This window comes from Salminus brasiliensis, chromosome 18, assembly GCF_030463535.1.
Source record: "Salminus brasiliensis chromosome 18, fSalBra1.hap2, whole genome shotgun sequence".
Taxonomy (NCBI): Eukaryota; Metazoa; Chordata; class Actinopteri; order Characiformes; family Bryconidae; genus Salminus; species Salminus brasiliensis.
In genome coordinates, this window is record NC_132895.1 from 8512834 (window position 1) to 8531342 (window position 18509).

General features: G+C 41.1%; 1 protein-coding gene across 8 annotated transcripts in view; it reads left to right on the top strand.

The window, feature by feature from the left end:
- LOC140539822 (probable E3 ubiquitin-protein ligase HERC1) overlaps window positions 1-18509 on the top strand; it is an 86055-nt gene that overhangs the window by 59003 nt on the left and 8543 nt on the right. For all 8 annotated transcript variants that reach the window (XM_072662608.1, XM_072662613.1, XM_072662607.1 and 5 more), the window contains exons 50-74: window positions 88-356; window positions 727-779; window positions 937-1122; window positions 1278-1452; window positions 1746-1995; window positions 2575-2791; window positions 2887-3149; window positions 3283-3407; window positions 3833-3957; window positions 4940-5170; window positions 5684-5811; window positions 6052-6251; window positions 6858-6972; window positions 7361-7492; window positions 7601-7702; window positions 7834-8007; window positions 11313-11618; window positions 11952-12017; window positions 13193-13318; window positions 13546-13684; window positions 14400-14581; window positions 15524-15679; window positions 17137-17259; window positions 17809-17911; window positions 18289-18458. In XM_072662608.1, coding sequence (XP_072518709.1) covers window positions 88-356; window positions 727-779; window positions 937-1122; window positions 1278-1452; window positions 1746-1995; window positions 2575-2791; window positions 2887-3149; window positions 3283-3407; window positions 3833-3957; window positions 4940-5170; window positions 5684-5811; window positions 6052-6251; window positions 6858-6972; window positions 7361-7492; window positions 7601-7702; window positions 7834-8007; window positions 11313-11618; window positions 11952-12017; window positions 13193-13318; window positions 13546-13684; window positions 14400-14581; window positions 15524-15679; window positions 17137-17259; window positions 17809-17911; window positions 18289-18458 — 4116 coding nt within the window. The remainder of the gene's footprint in view (window positions 1-87; window positions 357-726; window positions 780-936; window positions 1123-1277; window positions 1453-1745; window positions 1996-2574; window positions 2792-2886; window positions 3150-3282; window positions 3408-3832; window positions 3958-4939; window positions 5171-5683; window positions 5812-6051; window positions 6252-6857; window positions 6973-7360; window positions 7493-7600; window positions 7703-7833; window positions 8008-11312; window positions 11619-11951; window positions 12018-13192; window positions 13319-13545; window positions 13685-14399; window positions 14582-15523; window positions 15680-17136; window positions 17260-17808; window positions 17912-18288; window positions 18459-18509) is intronic.

An 18509-nucleotide genomic window follows, 5' to 3' on the forward strand; every position in this document is an offset into this window, starting at 1 on the left:
TTTGTACCATTTGTACCGGTCCTTCTTTCCATTATATCCCTCTTTTCACACTGTCTCTCTCTGTCTCTGTCTCTCTGTCTCTGTCAGGCAGGAGAAGAACACACTGAGGCTCGTGAGATGGTGGAGTGTGAGTTGTGTAACACTCTCACTTTGCAGTTCAACACCCACATGAAGCGGCATCACCCAGGCTGTGGCCAGAGTGCCGGCCGGCGCGGTTACCGTAGCAACGGGGCCTACGTGGACGGCTGGTTTGGTGGAGAATGTGGCTCAGGGAGCCCCTATTACCTGTTATGCTCAGCCTGCAGGGAGAAGTACCTGGCTGCTAACTTGGGAGAACTCGGCTCAAAACATGACAGGTGAGGAACTGTTTTGGAAGGTGGACGAACATCCCTTTCATACTGAAACAAGAAACGGCAAGAAAGAGGACTTATTAAGTATTAAGTATTGGCAGTAGAATAGGACTCTCTTGAGCAGATCAACATAAACCTCTTGGCACCATGCCTGATGCCTAAATTCTTACAGTGGTGCAAAAATGTAGTACCCCAACAAAAGCAGGATAAGCTCTTTTTTCCCTTTTTATATTTTTTAAACCCTTGGTTTCTGAACCAACATTGAATGAGCAGGTGTCCAAATACTTTTGTCCATATAATGCACCACCCAGCCCTGCTCTAAGACTAAGACTGCTCTTAACTAAATGTTAAAATTCATTGGTGATGTTTTTTCCAGAATGAGGGGTCTGGCATCTGATCTGATTGGCCGGTTGGACAGCACCTCTGATGGTATGTATGCCTTTTTCCTGACTGTTGGCTAGAGCTTGACTTTGCAGAATCTGACCATGTATATAGTGTGAGATGAGATATGAGATATATATATATATATATATATATATATATATATATATATATATATATATATATGTGTGCGTGTGTGTGCTAGATGAGTGGGACCCTGGGCACCAGGAGGACTCTGACTCAGACAGGCTGACTGGTTTGGAGGATTTTGGGGTGTTGTTGAGGCCTTTGGGGCTCAGTGAGAAAAAACTGATACCTGACCCTATTCCTTTCACTGAACCTGACCCACTCGGAGCCAACGTCACTGGAGACAAAAGCCTGCAGTGTAGAGGTAAAACACCATACCGTACTATTCAAAAATATACAATTAGATAAGAAAATAAATAATCTGTCTTGTGCACCTTCACACAGATTTCATCCAGCACTTATACTGGTACTTAGTGGCTTTGTAATATATTTTGATATTGTGTGTGCTTTTGTGTGAAGGTGTGGTGAGTACAGAGCTGAAGGGTTCTGCAGGTTTGCTGAGTCTGGGGGAGCAGGCTGCGTCCCTGAGAGAAGCTCAGGAGAGACTGGTGGCCCTGAGGAGAATCACTGCCACTGCACAGATTCTGCTGGGATACAGCATGGTGCTAAGGGCCCTGTCCCAAATTTCCTCCACGTAATACACCTCTTTTCTGTGTGTGCATGCTCAGCTCAGATGTGTTTGTGTTAGTTCTTAGGTTATTGGGTGTGATGTGAGTCTGTATATTGGACCTTCAATTCTGTTCTTATTTACTAGACCAGATTGTGTGCTTAGATGGTGCTAAACTGCAGAAATCGTATAATTGTGTATCCAAATGTAACATTTTTAAATAAAAAATAAGTGTACCATACACATACTCTCTCTCTCTTACACTCCCTCTCCCTCTCTCTCTCTCTCTCTCTGTCTTTCTTTATCTTTGTCTTTCTCAGTAGTTCAATGTGCAATCAGTCCAGTGGGCTGGAAGCACTGGGGCTGGCAGATATTCGGATCCTTGTGAGACTGATGTGTTTGGCAGCAAGTGGCCGTGTCCACATGGATGTGGACCAGCAGGGAATGGGGCGAGGCTCTTTGAGTGACAGCTCAGGCTCTGCCTTCCTGTCCTTCCTCAGCTCTGCTATTGGCAGCTTGGTGTGTCACAGCCCTACAGCCTACAGAGAGCTAGTGGACATCTGCACTCAGGTACATACAAACATATTCACACTTTGGGAAGCATGTATCTATGCAACAATCAGCCAAAGCATTAAAACCACTGACAGGTGAAGTAAATAACATTGATTGGCTGGTTCTGGTGGCACCTGCTAAGGGGTGGGATCTAGGCAGCCACTAGGAAGCATAATAATCAAGAGCTAAACTGTCTAGATAATGTCTAGACGACTGGGTCAGAGCTTCTCCAGACCTGGGTCAGGTCTTGTGGCGTGTTCCCAGTATGCAGTGGTCTGAGGACTGACAACCGGTAAATCGCTCACATGGTCATGGGTGCCCAAGATTCATTGATGAGATCCATGAAATCCTCACCTCAGAACTCTTAACATTTTGAGGATTTGCTGCTAGCATCAAAGCAACCATCTGGGATACCATAGCAACTGCCTGACAAAAACCCAGCAACACCATACTAATCACTAAGCAACATCAAAGCAGTTACCTGAAATACCATAGCAATCACCTTGCAAAACTATAGCACCCATCTAGTAACCACTTAGGACCACCTTAACAACCTTCAGGGTTTCTATTTTCACAGCCCCTCTTTATCACCCTCAGGATCTGATGGCTGCCGCTACAGGCATGAATCTTGGAGCCATCGTTGACCCGCAGCAGAGAGAGCGTCTGAGCGCTGGCCTAAAGGGGGCACCAAGGGACCCCAAAGAGTTCACACCCCCTACTTTTCTGGTCACCCAGAGCCTGGTGTCACTCCTGACAGAGAAAGGGGTCCGTTACCGCTACACTGCAGAGAAAGCAGAGTCAGCTGATTCTAAGGGTAAAGGTTATCTGTGGCCAGGTTGAAGCCTAATTAAAACAATTGCTATACAAATGATTAAGAATAATAATACTAATTATTTACATGTTTAACAGAGGCTGGAAGCCCCCCAACCACAGTCCCCCCTCTCTCTCAAAGCGGGCTGCGTGTGGGACCTTTGGAGCTGGCGAATGCACTAGCAGCCTGCGCTCTGTCTGCTAGGCTGACCAGTAAACACAGACAGTGGGCTGCCCAGCAGCTGGTACAGGCTCTTGCAGCCTCCGAGAGGGACAGCCCAATCCGGCCCCAAACCTACAGCGACATGGCTGGAGACCTGCGAAAGTGTCCAGTCAGGAAACTAGAGGGTCACCACAGCAGGGTATTGCTTCTTTTTTTTGCCACCATCATTCCTGTTACAAGTAATTAAAAGTAATATACTGCATTACTGGTCTGTCCCAGCTCACTGAAGTTTTTGTATTCAACTGTGTGTCCAACTGTGCATGTGTGTGTAGGTGACTAGCTGCAGTTGGAGTGCAGAGCAGGGACTGTTGGCTACTGGCTCTCAGGACGGGACGGTTCGCCTGTGGGACATCTCTCAGAACACAGCTGACCTGCTACATACACACAGTTGTAACAGGTACACGCACATTGCACACTGGAATAAATTATGTCTTAGCAAGTGAAATCCTCTTAAATCTTGTCTAAATATCTAATGATTTTTTTTTTCCATTTTGAGATTGTTGTATGAATATTTAAAAAATGTTCAAAGTGTTTTTAGTTGTTTTAAGTAATGTTTCTTGAATATTGCAACATTATCTGCCAGTAGATTAGGACACTTATAGTAGATTAAATCACCTAAAACAAAAACAGTTAATGTAAGTTGATAAGTGTTATAATATTACTACCGTAATCTCAAAAATACAAATATTATATATTTAGAGTACGTTTACAGCATCAGTGCACAAGTCAGATTATCAGATTATTTTGGGTTATTGGAAATGAGCAGTTTAACTGATTCATTTTTATGAGCATTGTTTTCTGTTTATGTGTCTGTGTGTGTAGTGAGACTGCATCTGTCTCTGATGGCTCGGTGGGAACTCATCTGCTGTCTCCAGTGATGTGGAGTGCACGAGGAACACTTTTAGCTGCCTTCCAGAACAAACTCATTAACATCTGGACTGTCCGTGGTGAGAGCAGATATATGTGCAACCAAACTCTCTTTGAAAGCTACCTGAAGGCCTTGAGCTTTCTTTGGGTTAATGCAGACAGTGGATAAAATGATTGGAACACCATCAGTGGGTGATGCTACATTTTTAAAATGACTAAAATCTAAATTTAACTTCTTCCCTGAGGTTTATGAAGACATGAGCTGTGTCCAGAACTGTGCCCTATTCACTGTCCCCTACTTACGGAAATACAGATCACTATGTAGAGCACTATTAAAGGGAACAGAATTCCACAAGGTAGTGAATTATTTCGGCCAGCTCATTATGTGCATGACAGCAGATGATTTTCTTCCTCCGGGAAACTGTGCATGAATCTTCAAACCAAACAGAGGCACATTGTTTGTACACTACTTATTGTGGTGCGTTGCAGGATTATTATAGTTCTGCACTACATTTCCAGACACCACAACAAAGTAGTGGAACCCCAAACTAGTGCACTACGCAGTAAATAAGTCACAGCTTCAGAACACCTATAGTTTGTTGTCCAGTTTCCCCGTCGACTGACATTAACCCCATTGAACAACTCAGAATTTAACTCCATATTAATGGCCATGGTTTTGGAATTGGAATTGTCCAACAAACTCTATAGTATATAACTATAGTTTAGGTGTGATGGTCAGGTGTTTACATACATTTGGCTATACGGTGTCTTCTAGAGCTGTAATGTATTGAATTAGACAGTGTTAAATTGTCAGCTTATTTTAATAGTAGTACATATTCTTTGTTTTATATGCAATAATGCTTAAATGGCAAAAAGGGAAGCAGAGATTAAGAAAATATGAGGTTTAAGTAATTCATGTACATTTTAATGCCTATAGAAGGAATCATAGAAAATGCACAGACATGGAAAGTCTGCACTGTATATCTATTTTTTTATGTTTAAATTTCTCTTTAAGGTTGGGCCTTTAAGGTTGTTTTTTTTTTTCAACGTTGCTTCTTGTAGGCTCTCAGGTTCATGTTGAGGCACAACCTTCCTGGGTGACCACCATGTCGTGGGTTCAAAGCTCCAGCCCCTTCCCCAGCCAGGGCGCTTCAGGACAGGACAGGACAGCTGAGAGCCTGCTGCTGGGGCGACTAGATGGCTCCCTCTGCTGGCTTGAGGTGTCAGAGGACGGAGGAGTAGGAGGAGTGCAGGTGGAGAGCAAAGAACTACCTCACTGCCAGAGAAAAGAAGGTGATCATTATTTCCCAGAGAGCACACTCAACTACGTCCCTAACTGTAGTTGATCAGTCAGTACAGGGTTGGTTTACTTTAGTTTTGCACAGCAGCTATGGGGCTAATGTAGCTAACACGTAATTGACTCTTATAACCAGCATAAGTGAGGTCAGGTTGGATGATCACCACCCCAATTCATCCCCTACTCCCTAGCTCATCCCAAAAGTACTGGATGAAGCACCATCCATCATTCCAGTGAACACATTTCCACTGCTCCACAGCTCAATGCTGGGGGCTTTATACCCCATCTAGCCCATACCTGGCATTAGGCATGGTGGCAGTAGGTTCATATTTATCTATTCCAGAGTACTATTCTATTGGAAATGCATATATTGTCAGTAATTGGTGCAACCTAAAGTAGCTGAATGTGTTTACTAGAAGGGGTGTCCACAAACATTTGGACATAGAGATATAGATATATATGACAATGTCTATTTTTGAATGTTGTCTCTCTCTCTCTCTCTTTCACAGCTCCTCAGTGTTTGTCTTGGTACAGTACTGACAGGCCATTTGCTGTGGGTTACCCTGACGGGAAAATCCTGTTAGCAACGACAGAGTGCTATGACACGGATCAGCCAGTACTGCTAACTGCTTTCCATGTGTGTGGTTCCCCTTTCTCTGAAGCCCAAAAACATTACTTTACTTTTTTTTTTACTGTATACTCTATCAGCACACACTCACAAATGCTAATGACACTTAAAACACTTGGTAGACCATATGTGGGCTCACAAGTCAATTCCTTACGATCATATTTTATAATAACTACAATTTACTACAAAATAGCCACAAAGATTCTGTAGTACTGTACTAATTAATAAGCATGTGTGTTCTTTATACAGGAGAGTGTAAGTGCTTTGCGGTGGGACCCCACAGGCCACCTACTGCTGTCAGTGGGCCGTTCGGAGGTAGTGAAGATCTGGTGCCGTGCCGGAGGGACATGGGTCATCCTGCACTCGCTCTTTCACACTGGTACAGTCAATGCTGCAGAGTGGTGCCCTCTGCCTGGACGGGGGACAGATCCACGCCTGCTGATGGCTGTGTGAGTCCAGAAACTAGAGTGACATTATTTTGTTGGTTGATTGATTGATTAGATACGGCAAATTATATTGTATTATGATATAATTTGCCATATATTACACACATCATAGTAGTTATTATTATATAATAACAAAATTATATTTTATATGTTTTAGTTACAGAGTGGCCCATATTTCTTGTTGAATCATGACGTTTCATGAGAAAACACCCAGAAAAACACTCTTCAGTGATTGGTCAGGATGGTCTCAGTTTACAGCACAGTGTTTAATAGGTTGTCACAGAACTCATCAGAATAAAAATCCCTGTAAATGTGTATCATTGCCTCCCTACATATTATTCATTGATATAAAAGCATCAACATGAAGAACCATTAAACACGCAGAAAATGATTTAAGCATTCAAATGGGTCTTTAAGTTGTCCCGATTCTTTATAGAAACATTGCCAGAACCTTTCCTATGATTATAGAACTGGTTTCATATAGATTTTTGTTTGTTTGTTTTGTGTTATATTGTTTTGGAAAAGCAAAGCATTTCCAAAACAATATCACTGTATAATATAACACAATAATATAACAGTCACTGTATTTATTTTTGTCTTCCCCCTCAGTGGATGCCAAAATGGTCTCTTGTATGTGTGGACTGTTCCACAAGGTGGCACTAGTGTCACAGTGCCTAATTTCCTCGGTGCCTCTACCAGCCAGGACAGGAGTGCTATGCTCAAGGTCAGAGGGAGGCTTTTACCTTGCCTCCAGCATCAGCTTCACTTTTTACAAATGCTTTTTGTGTGCCATTTTAGTGGGTAACTTTTAAAGGCAGTTTTTTTCCTATTGCAAATTGTTTTGTGAATTGTAAATGTAACATAAAAAGTGAATTAAAAATATTATAAAAATATATATAAAAATATTATTGAAACTATAATGTTGTACCTTTCCAGTGTTTATCTGGTTATGCTGTGAAATAATAGGTGGTGTGAAATGAAAAACAAGCATATATAATCTATAATACATTGTTTATATAAAATAATAATTGTATATATAAAATATAACAATAAAAAAGCATATGTATGTGAGCTAGTAGTAGTAATACTACTGTGTGTGTTTGTTTCTACAGCGTGGCAATGCCAAGTGTGTGTTCAGACTGAGTGGGCACATCACAGCAATAAAGACGCTGTCCTTCTGTCCCAATGGACAAGCACTCATCTCTGGAGGAATTGGAGGCCTACTTAATATCTGGTCTCTGAAGGTGAGTTTATTCTCCTCCCTTCGCTTCTAAATGAATTAGGGATGTTCTTTTGGACTTCCTTTACTTGTTTGTTTGTGTATTTATTTGTATTATTATGTTTTTTTAAAGGATGGTTCGGTACTGCAAACTGTGGTTACAGGGCTTGGCTCTGTTGTCTGTACCACTTGGATACCACATGTGGGTGTTACTGCCTGTTCTGGAAGGTCCAAGGTATGAATGAGACTGTAGTAGTTTTGAAGCAACAGTTAAATATCTCTGGAAATGACTGAGCGTAAACTGAAAAGAACCCCGTACTGTACTGTTCCAGGCAATATGATGATTGCATAACTGTTTCCTGTTAGGATGTGTTGCTGATTCGCTGCAGTCCAGACTGGATCTCCCAGAACCATGTCCTGGCCTCCTGCCGCACTGTTCTCCGCACCCAAGGCATTCTGGGGTTAAACCGTGCCCCCTGCATGGCCGTCTTCCTGGAACGCCTCCCTGCTCTTCTGCAAGAGCAGTACAGCTACGAGAGGGTGAGGGGAAAAAAAAACAAGCACATCTTCACAGCTTTGGACTTAAACAACCATAACATTTAGACTAAAGAGCTAAAATTAAATATAATAATTGTACTATATTATACCGTCAATTTCAAACAGAAATAGAGACAATTTCTCCCTTTCTTAACAGTAGTCAATTTGTTATTTTGGCTGAATGCAGTTAAATTTAATCTAACATCTAGTGTAAATCTTTCTCAGGTGAGTACAGGCTGCTATTGCAGCACAACCATTTGATTATGTTAGATATACTTTTTAGACATTTAGGATATCAGGCACAAGAATATCGTCACGCACCATTCTCAATTTTTACCTTTTTCCACTTTCTGAGCAATAGAATCGCTCCAAATTGACTGGGATTACATAGAATTTCATTTAAAGTTTAAGGGGGTTGTTTTTCCTCCTCCTTTTCCTCCACGAGGTGTTTGTGTTGCAGCAATAATATCTGACCGTATACATACAGGCCCACTTAAGCTAAAAAGCTTGAAGTAGGGCATATGGCTTGTGTATCTGTTTCTGTGTGCTTTACAATGTTCCACTTCATAAAGAAATCACCTGGATTTCACCCAGACTTTGTAAAAGTAAGAGTTAAAGGGGCTCGCTGTTTGCTGGCTTTCCTCAAAGTCCTCTCCAATGCCAGTTCTACATATAGCCAGGCCATTCACAACATGTTAGTGTTAAATGAATCTGTCTGTTTCCGCTCTCATGGGATCAAACCAAGCCAATTCAGGCTGTTAATCAACTGCTATTCCTCATTGAATTATCCTTTGTCCTCTTGACTTGGCTAATCTGTATTTTCTGTAAATCTCAGTTAATCAGTATGTTCTGTAAATCAGAGGACACCTCGGTTACACCTCAGTATTGTAAAGTAGTTGTTTTTCATGATTTTTGGATTAATTCCAAAGCCATTGGATACTTTCACTGTATACTCAGGTATTTCTGCATTTCAGCCTACCTAGTAGACATTTGTACAGTGTAAAAACTGAAAACAGACGTTTCTCAGTTAAGAAGATGAAATTCTTAGGTCTAGTTTGGTATGGTAAGATTGCTAATGTAGAAACTCTCAGATGTATTGACACTCCGGACCTAATCTAAATCGCTGTGGTTATTTTTTGGTCTTCAAACTAAAGTTAGCTTCTTATAATTTCTCACATGCTTAAAAAGATGCTAACAACCGTTGACCTCCACATCAGTCGAAAACAGTCAATCATATGAATATAGTATGCTTCATAGCTACAGTACTTGTACAGGCAGTTAACACAGCAGCCCTCTCGCAAACCTGGTGAGTCAAATATCGTTGCTGTCATGCAAAAACTATGTACCTTCATTTTTGCAGTTTTTCACTTTTTGAATTAATATGAATCTGGCATTTGAAATTTCATCATGAATGGACCAATAGAAATGAGTAATACAGTCTTTAACATTGACTTAATTAATTTACATTTACGGCATTTAGCAGACGTGACTTACAATAGTGCTTCACTGTTTACTCAAGAATAACCTCAGCTAGTTTGAATAGACTAAAAACCTCTAAGTTTAGACTAAGTTTAGAATTTTACTAAACACAAGTCAATAAGGAGACCATAATACTCTACTCTTTGCCCAAGTCCTCTCGGAAGAGGAGGGTTTTCAGTCTGCGTTTGAACACAGCGAGTGACTCTGCTTTTCGGACACCCAGGGGAAGCTCTTTCCACCACTTTGGTGCAGGACAGAAAAAAGCCTGGACGCTTGTCTTCCGTGGATCTTAAGGGATCTTAAGGGTCGAGCTGAGCCATACTTGAAGCTTGAAGGGCTCTTGGTGCAGATCGGCTTTTGACCATTGCCATTCAAAGTTATAAAAGTTTGTTCCTTCTCCTGTAAAGGTTTTGTATGACAGTGATGGTATGCCAAAGATTAGGTGATTAGGAGACTTCACAATGTTATCATTGCAGAGTTAGTCTTCACTAATGATTGACTAATGATTTGGGTTGAGATCGTGATCAGCAAATTAACTACGTAATAATGTGTACACTCACCAAGCACTAGGATTAGGACCAAAATACTGGCCAGGGTCTCCCTTTGCTGAATTGTTTATGGCGTGGATTTCACAAGATGTAAAACATAAGATGTCTTTTGAGATTCTGGACCATGTTGACCTCATGCAGTTACTGCTGATTTTTCAGGAGTACCTTTATACTGCAAATCTTCAAGCCTGCCACATGTCAATGTTCCATTTGATTCAGATCCAGTAACTGTGACCCATGGTCATGCTCATGAAACCAGTTTGAGATGACTTTTGCTTTGTGACATGGTGCATTATTATGCTGCCTCTACTTCACTACATTGACCTCTCTCATCGGCAAGGCTTTTCTGTCTTCAGATCTGCTGCTCACTGGCTTTTTTTTCTTCTTTATTACACCATTCTGAGTAACTCTAGAGACCGTTGTGGTGAAAATCCCAGGAGATCAGCAGTTTTAGAAATACTCAAACCAGACTGTCTGGCACCGACACTCATTTCACACTCAAAATCATGAGATCATGTTTTTTTTTTCCGTTTTGTTTTTTTACCCATTGTGATGATACTTGCTGTGAACGTTACTTGAAGGCGTTCCTAATAAAGTGCTTGGTGAGTGTATGTTTGTGTGTGAAAGAAACTGTGCATGAAGAAGACTTTGTGGTAAAGCACCAAGTACAATCACAGAAGTCTGATATTTTTAAGGAACTGCAAAAAAGGAATGATCTTTTAGTTAGACCATCAGCGTTACTGCAAGAAGCTATTTAGTGTCATGAGGCCACATAATATTACATTCTTTTAAAAATGAGGGCCATGTTTTAATATGGTCATTTATATAATGAATATCTTCTAACTATGGGTGTATAATTGTAAAAAAAACAATGTAAATAAAATGTAAATAAATTAAAAAAAAACGTAAATAAAACATTCTGCCTGGTGTTGTCTAGAGAAAGTTGAATATGACCATGTTTGTCCAGACTCTATGCCAGATGACTTCAATTCTGCACCTTGACTCCAGTTCCTGGATTTTGAGATTTTAAGGGTTGATGTAACTGTTTGGCCTTTTAGTGTCAAATCCACCAGTGATTACAAAATCCATGACCGGAAACTGGAGGTCATGGAGGTCAAGGTCCGGATTTGAGGCTCTGTGCTGGATATATATAGTCTACAACAATGAAAGATGAACCCAGTAATGACACAAAATCATTACATCTCTACACCCAACTGCATAAGCCTTGAGTGACCTAACTCTACATTTCCACTGACTTCAGACCTGTGTATCCTTCTTTAGAGTCATGTCATGGCCGGAGATCAGCTGGTCCACAGCGGTTTCCTTCAGAGCCTTGCCTCTCTCGCCATTGGGCTATCCCTGGACCAGCTGCTGAGCCGCCAACCTGTACCTCCACACCACATTGGGTCAAGCACTGGGCCAGAGACCACCGGAGGCCCCTCTGCCCAGTCCGAATGGGCATGGCTGTCCACCTTCTCCATTACAGTGAAGAGCGCGGAGGCTTTTGCCCGCGGCACTGCTTTCCCAGAGGCTTTCACCATGCCAGAGCTCCAGCAGCCTGGGGTCCCTGACAGTGCCAGAGCTTTGGTGAGTGATGGTGTCCCTGGACAAGCACCAAACCCAAACGTTAACATGCTAACATAGAGAAACGGAAAACCCAGAAATACTAACTGAACCAGAGCTTAAATTAACCTTTAAATTTAAAATTAAGCTTTTAAATAAACAAAACATAACAATATTTTACTGGACACAAGCAGTAGTCTTACTTCTTACTGTCACACTGGACACAGATTATGCCAAAGATATGCTCTTGCATATGGTAAATGCTAGTGGAAACACTTTGGTCTGAGTGGAAAATATGTCAGTGCGCATTCATTAAAAGACCGTCTGCACTTCAACTATTGTGTTTCTGATTTGCAGGATAACAGTAAATGGAGCTTTATGATGGATGAGCAGCTCATGTTGTGGGCCACCAGCAGACCTGAGGTAAGAGCATGTGTTTAGTGGTCTCTCATTTCTCATTGTCAGCAAGAGCCCAGCTCAATCAAGGCCAGTGCCGTGGCAGTTCTCCATCACTAACCACTCACATGCTCCCACCAGAGTTATAAATACTCTCTCTCCATACCACTCAGCCTCAGGCAGGCCACTGTCTGACCTACATGTTGGAAATTTCAAATATTGTTTTTCTTCAGTGTAGTTTTATAGTGCATATATACGGGTTGGACAGAGGAATTATAATTACCAGGATGTATTCATATATCAGTAAAGTGCAGGGGTGTAACGGTACGGGTTCACGGTTCAGTGCATGTAGTTGCACAGAGAATACATGGTACACGCTCATAGGGTAAATACGACAATTTTACAAGCTTTCGTGCCCCTGGAAACCTGGAGTATTGCTATGGTAACTGTAGTCTTGTTTACGGTTTTAGTGTTATTGGGTGTGTAAATGCATTGATCTGCCAACATTTACACTTTACTGCTTAATTAACACACTACAGGCTGTATTAACTACCTCACTACGGGGACTAACTGTAACTGTCTGTTCAAACCGCAGTGCAAATCGACCAGTGTTTGTCTATGGTTGCACCCCTAGTAATGTGCGTTTGAGGTCTTTTTGGTTTCCATTTTTTTTGGTGTTCTAATTTGAAATCAGCAACACAAGCTTTAGTACACGAAGTCGAACAGCCTTTTACTTGCTACACGGGAAGAAAGAAGAACTCTAGCCATTCACTCACAACAGCACGAACCAGCAAATCAGTTAGCCACTAAGGCTTACAAAATGCCTATAATAATTCTCAATTAACAAATTATATTAGGTATGAAAAAGTATGTCATAATAAGCTGTTTGGTCGTATCAGCACCAGTACATTTACATTTACATTTATGGCATTTAGCAGACTTACAAAGTGCTTTGCTATTTACCCAAGAAAAACCTTAGCTAGTTAGAATAGACTAATGATTCAAAGGATACATCTAAGCTTAGACATTACTAAACACAAGACAATAAGGTGACCATAGTACTCTAATCGTCCAAGTATTTGTATCTGCTGATGATCTTTGCTTGGGGTGTTGAACAGGAACAGCAGAAATAGCCAGTGACTAGTTTTATGAAAGTAGCTAGTAAGTTGGTAAAGTGTGTGTGTGTGTGTGTGTGTGCGCAGGATTGGCAGCAGGGTGGAAAGAGTGAAGTGTTCCTGTGGGGTAATGGACGCCATGGGCAGCTAGCTGACGCTGGCACTAACGTTTCTGTGCCCACCCTCGCCCCCTCCCTATCTCAGACGCAACAGGTAAATGGTGGTTTCACACAGAACACATACAGACATACACACACAGACACAACAAGCAGGGTACAATTGAACACACACATACAAGCAGACTGGGATGTTATCAAGGTGTTACTTCACTGGCCTGGTACACTGCTTTGGAAATGAGTGCATGTATTGAAGAATGATAAACCTTCCTTGTAAAAATTCTGGCAGAGCTCACAGTTTGATTCTTGTTTTTGGTGCGTTAGGTGGTGTGTGGACAGAACTGCACTTTCCTGGTGCAGGCTAATGGGACAGTGCTGGCCGTGGGGGAGGGCAGTTATGGCCGGTTGGGACAGGGCAACTCTGATGACCTTTACACACCTACAGTCATCTCTGCCCTGCAAGGTGACCTACCCAAAATGTGCACACACTTAATATTGTGTATTGTGTTTCTTTATTGTGGTAAATATTAGGCTTCATGTCCTGTTGCAGAACCTAGCCTCTTCTCAGCTTCCTAACTGACTGCATCGCATTTGCTTTCAGAATTTGCTAATATTTAGTGGAATCCTCTCTTCTCATCTACCTGTGCAGTTGTCCTCGGTTAGTGGTACAACCTTAAGGGCATTAAAGGTTCACCCCCTTTTGTGGTCATATGCTTTGCCTTTCTTGCCAGCATATTTCTTGATGACAATTATTGATGTTTCATTAAGAACTGACTAATTAATTATTCAGTGCTTGACAACTGGAAGACTAACAAACATGAGGCATCCGCACTCCAAGTAGCGGCTTAAGTTTTAGCTTCCCAGGTTAAGCTTTTACTTTAGCTGTAGCTCTCCAGGTTGCTCACACTCAAAGACAGGTCGGGCCATGTTAGCCTTGTGATTGGTTAGGGGTATACTAACATAAACCTGTCCCACTTTTTGGACCATCCATTCCACAGCAAGAGGAGAGCAATACTGGTGAAATACAGGAGACATTCATTAGACTGAACATTAAGATGTTCATAAGACATACTGTGTACATTTACTCTGGGGGCCCTGAGGAGCCAGATTAACTTAATTAGAAAGACAACTCAGATTCCACCCTTATTCTACAGTAGTAACTATACTTTGACTTGCAGGTTATGTAGTGACTCAGCTGGTGACGTCATACGGTTCGGATGGTCACTCTCTGGCGCTGACTGAAACGGGCGAGGTTTTCAGCTGGGGTGACGGAGATTATGGGAAGTTGGGCCATGGCAACAGTGAGAGACAGAGACGACCCAAACAGATTGAGGCTCTGCAGGGGGAGGAAGTGGTGCAGGTGAGTGCACTCCAGACCAGGATAAACGCATTCATGTGCTGTAGATGGCACTCGGACCAATTTCTGATCATGTCCAGGAAAGATAATGCTCTCTCCTCCGTTATTCATGCATTATTTTGTATTGTTGAGGCAGAGTGTGTTCTACACTGTAAGAATGGACGCTGTTCTTTTGTTTGGTCGTAACACCCCATTAAAATATTGAAGTTTTTATTTGAGCTACATCTGCTCTGTTGACATTCATCCTAAGTGGCACCCTACAGTCGGTCCTCTCTGAATGTCCTTTTGCTCATTACCTCTTGGCATTCCAGTGCGGATGTGAAATTCTTCACATCAATACAACAATGAATAATAAATAGGTACAGCATCAGCACAAAGCATAACATTAGCTGTAGTAAAAAACTAAATATAAATAAAAATGTAAATAAACAATTGAAATGAGATAACTAAGAACCAAACCTGGTTCTCCCAAAGATTTTCTTCAATTAGAGAGGCATATGTTTTTATGAGATTTTTCACCCATTTTCTCCCCAATTTGGACTGCCAATTACCCAACCCTTATGTACTCGGCTTTAAAGCACCAGCATGCAGGAGCCAGTGAGGGCCAGCACCGCAGCAAAGCGATGTGGGGAGAGAGCGCCATCTACCTGCTCTGGAGAAAGCATGGCCAATTGTGCTCTCTCATGGCCTCATCTGCCGATGGCTAGCAGCATGACCGGGATTTGAACCAGTGATCCTCTGATCATAGTGACTGCGCCTTAGTCCACTGGACCACTCGGCCGGATAAGCGTGTATTTTCCAAAAAAAAATAAAAATAAATGTTGGCGTCGTAAAGACGACTTAAATTAGAAGATCAGGAATTGGAGTTGGAGTGTTGGACTCATAATTAGTGCGATTGGATGCTAACCAATGCTTATACATTTTTTTTTCTCTTCTCTCCTGAAGCTGGCGTGTGGTTTTAAACACTCCGCTGTGGTCACGGCCGACGGAAAGCTGTTCACTTTCGGAAGTGGCGATTCTGGACGCCTAGGTCAAAGGTCAACCTCGAACAAGATGGTGCCAGAGAGGGTCACAGCACTAGAAGGCTACCACATTGGGCAGGCAAGAAAGATGATCCTTTTTACTAGGCTTTCATTACCAGTAATTATTATAGTAGTATTTTAAACTAGTGTCCTGTGTTATTAATAATTAATGAGCATACTTTACGAAGACTGATTCCTCAGAACACCCACAGATACACTCATCTGGAAGCGTGATTGGTCAGGATGCTCACAGCAAACACTGTGGTTGGTTAGAAGGCTGATTTACATACTGCAGCCTTCTGTGATATCAATATTCCAAAGAGCAATATTGCAACAACAAATGACTTATTAACACTTCCACATTTGCTGATTAGAAAAGGGCATGTCAGCCTCCTTTGGTAGAGTTTTTGAAAAATATATGAGGCTCATCATATCTGAGCTGCATTTGCTAATAAAAATCATCTTCTGGACGAACGCTGCATTAAAATGCAGTTTGCATGAATACTGATGGCTCTCATGCTCTGCATTAATTTCAGTGGCAATATTGCTCGTCTTAATAATAAATGGGGTTGAATGTGTTTTATTCAGTGTTTTGTTCAGTTTTTGACAACAAGCAAAAATGATAAATGATATGCTGTAATTATGTTTTTATAGGATTTTAACATTAAACTCAAAACCAAGTCCGTCTCCTCAGCCTAACCTTCAGTCAACAAAGTTTTACCAGATAGTTTGATAACCGTTTTAACATCTGTGGATAATGTATTATTCTATACTAAATAATTGTTCTATACTGTACTGTACTTTCTTTAGCAGAATATTTAGCCACCTAGTCACATACTTTTAAAACCATTCTCTCAGTAATAAGAGTATTTACTGTAGAAACTCTAGACCTCATTAGAACAGATGCAGATAAACATAAATACAGTAAAAAGTGACAAGAGCTTCTCATTCTGAAGAAAGTAGTGAGATCTTGTGAGCTAGTCTGAAGAACAGAGCTCAGTTCCTCCAGGTTTCTCCTGGATGCCCCCCAGCCAGCAGCAGCACAGCGTAGAGGATGTGTTCAACTCTAGCAGCAGCAGCAGCAGCTCACCTGATTCACCATCATTAAGCACTGATTTACCAAACCAGGTGTTGATATGAGGAGAACTCTAAATAATACTAGATTCCATGAGAGAGGAGAACTTTGGAGATGTTTATTGAACACAGTGATGGAGATATCTAATATTAGTGTTTTACTGAGGAATTAAACACTTACTACCCAAAGAAGCAGAATTTTATATTTTATTTTTGCAGTTGACTAAAACAGTATATTTAAATTATATATATAATATATGTATTATTATTATTATTATTATTTTTTTTTTTTTTTAATTTTTAATTTTACATTTCCTAATAATGATTTTAATTTGTTTACATTATAGACTGGGACAGAAAAGCGAGCACAATGTAAACTAGTGTAAACTAGATTAATCGTTAGTTATCCTGCTGTGTGTTACTGTCTGTTCATTCTCTCTCTCTCTCTGTTTCTGTGCTCAGGTGTCATGTGGTATTAACCACACTCTGGCGCTGTCTTCAGACGGGATGACCCTTTGGGCGTTCGGTGATGGGGATTATGGAAAACTTGGGACAGGGCCGTGTACAGTGAAGTGCTATCCTCAGGTACTGCTTATTACCTAATATTAAACCAATACTTTTGGGAAACATTATTTACAGTGTTTCCACCCCAAGCCTCATCCAAGACTTGTTTAGTGTCTAAAATTCACATCTTCAGTTTTGAAATTCAGTTTGAAATAATAATTTTTATAAAATTGCTTATGTGGTTTATGACCCTGAATGACACACTTCTCTATAAATATACATTTCCTAAGCCAGTATTACATGAGAATTGTGTTTTTTATATATGTGTTGGCAAGTGGAGTAATATTACAGGATTTTACCCAAATATGAGGTTGCACAGTTCTGGCAACAGGTCTCATGCAGCTCCACCTAAGTTGTTGTTGTAGTGCAGAAGCAGCCCAGAGTGGCAATGACTGAGAAGCCAATCTCCCCATTACAGTTAGTGGAGCATCAGCATGATTCTGAAGCTTATTTTAAGATCAAACTGCTACATAATGTTGCTGGATGCTTTGTGTTTATTCCTTTCTCTTTTTATTGTACTGTTCTGATAAGAATTCTGGGCATTCTTCTGTCTGAATCTCTGACTCATAGAAAGTGGAGACGCTCTGTAACAAGGGGATAAAGAAGGTGGGCTGTGGAACTCACTTTTCTGTAGTGCTGGCTAAAGATGGACATGTTTACACATTTGGTCAAGGTATGTCAAAGGAAAAAGAAGATTGCACATAAAGAAAATGCATCTTTGACTGTGTAAATGCTTTGAAAGTAAATTAAAAACTAAAAATAAATAATATAGGCAGATGTTTACACACATCTGCTAACATTCACTGGACAACCATTGGTGTCTATTGGTGATTATTATTATATTGATTGATATATTATCATATTGCAGCATCCTAAAACTACAATACACCTTGCAGTATATTATAAAAAAGTAAAAAGTGCAATGGTTAACGACTGGCTTGCCTTATTTTGATCCAAAAATGACCTTTATTCTTAAATATAAGCACCCATTTGCTGTTTTAGTATTGCAGAGTACAAATGTGCTTGTGTGTTCTGTTGTATGTTCTTCAGAGCGTCTGATAGGGCTTCCTGACTCCATGCTGAAGAACCATAATCGGCCACAGATTGTACCAGCTTTAGAGGGCATCTTCATCGAGGACATTGCTGTGGGTTGTGAACACATCCTCGCTCTCTCCAGCACCGGAGACGTGTATGCATGGGGCTGCAACTGTGAGGCTCAGGTATGATCTTGCATACAGTATACATGGAAACATACCTGTATAGAGTCACTT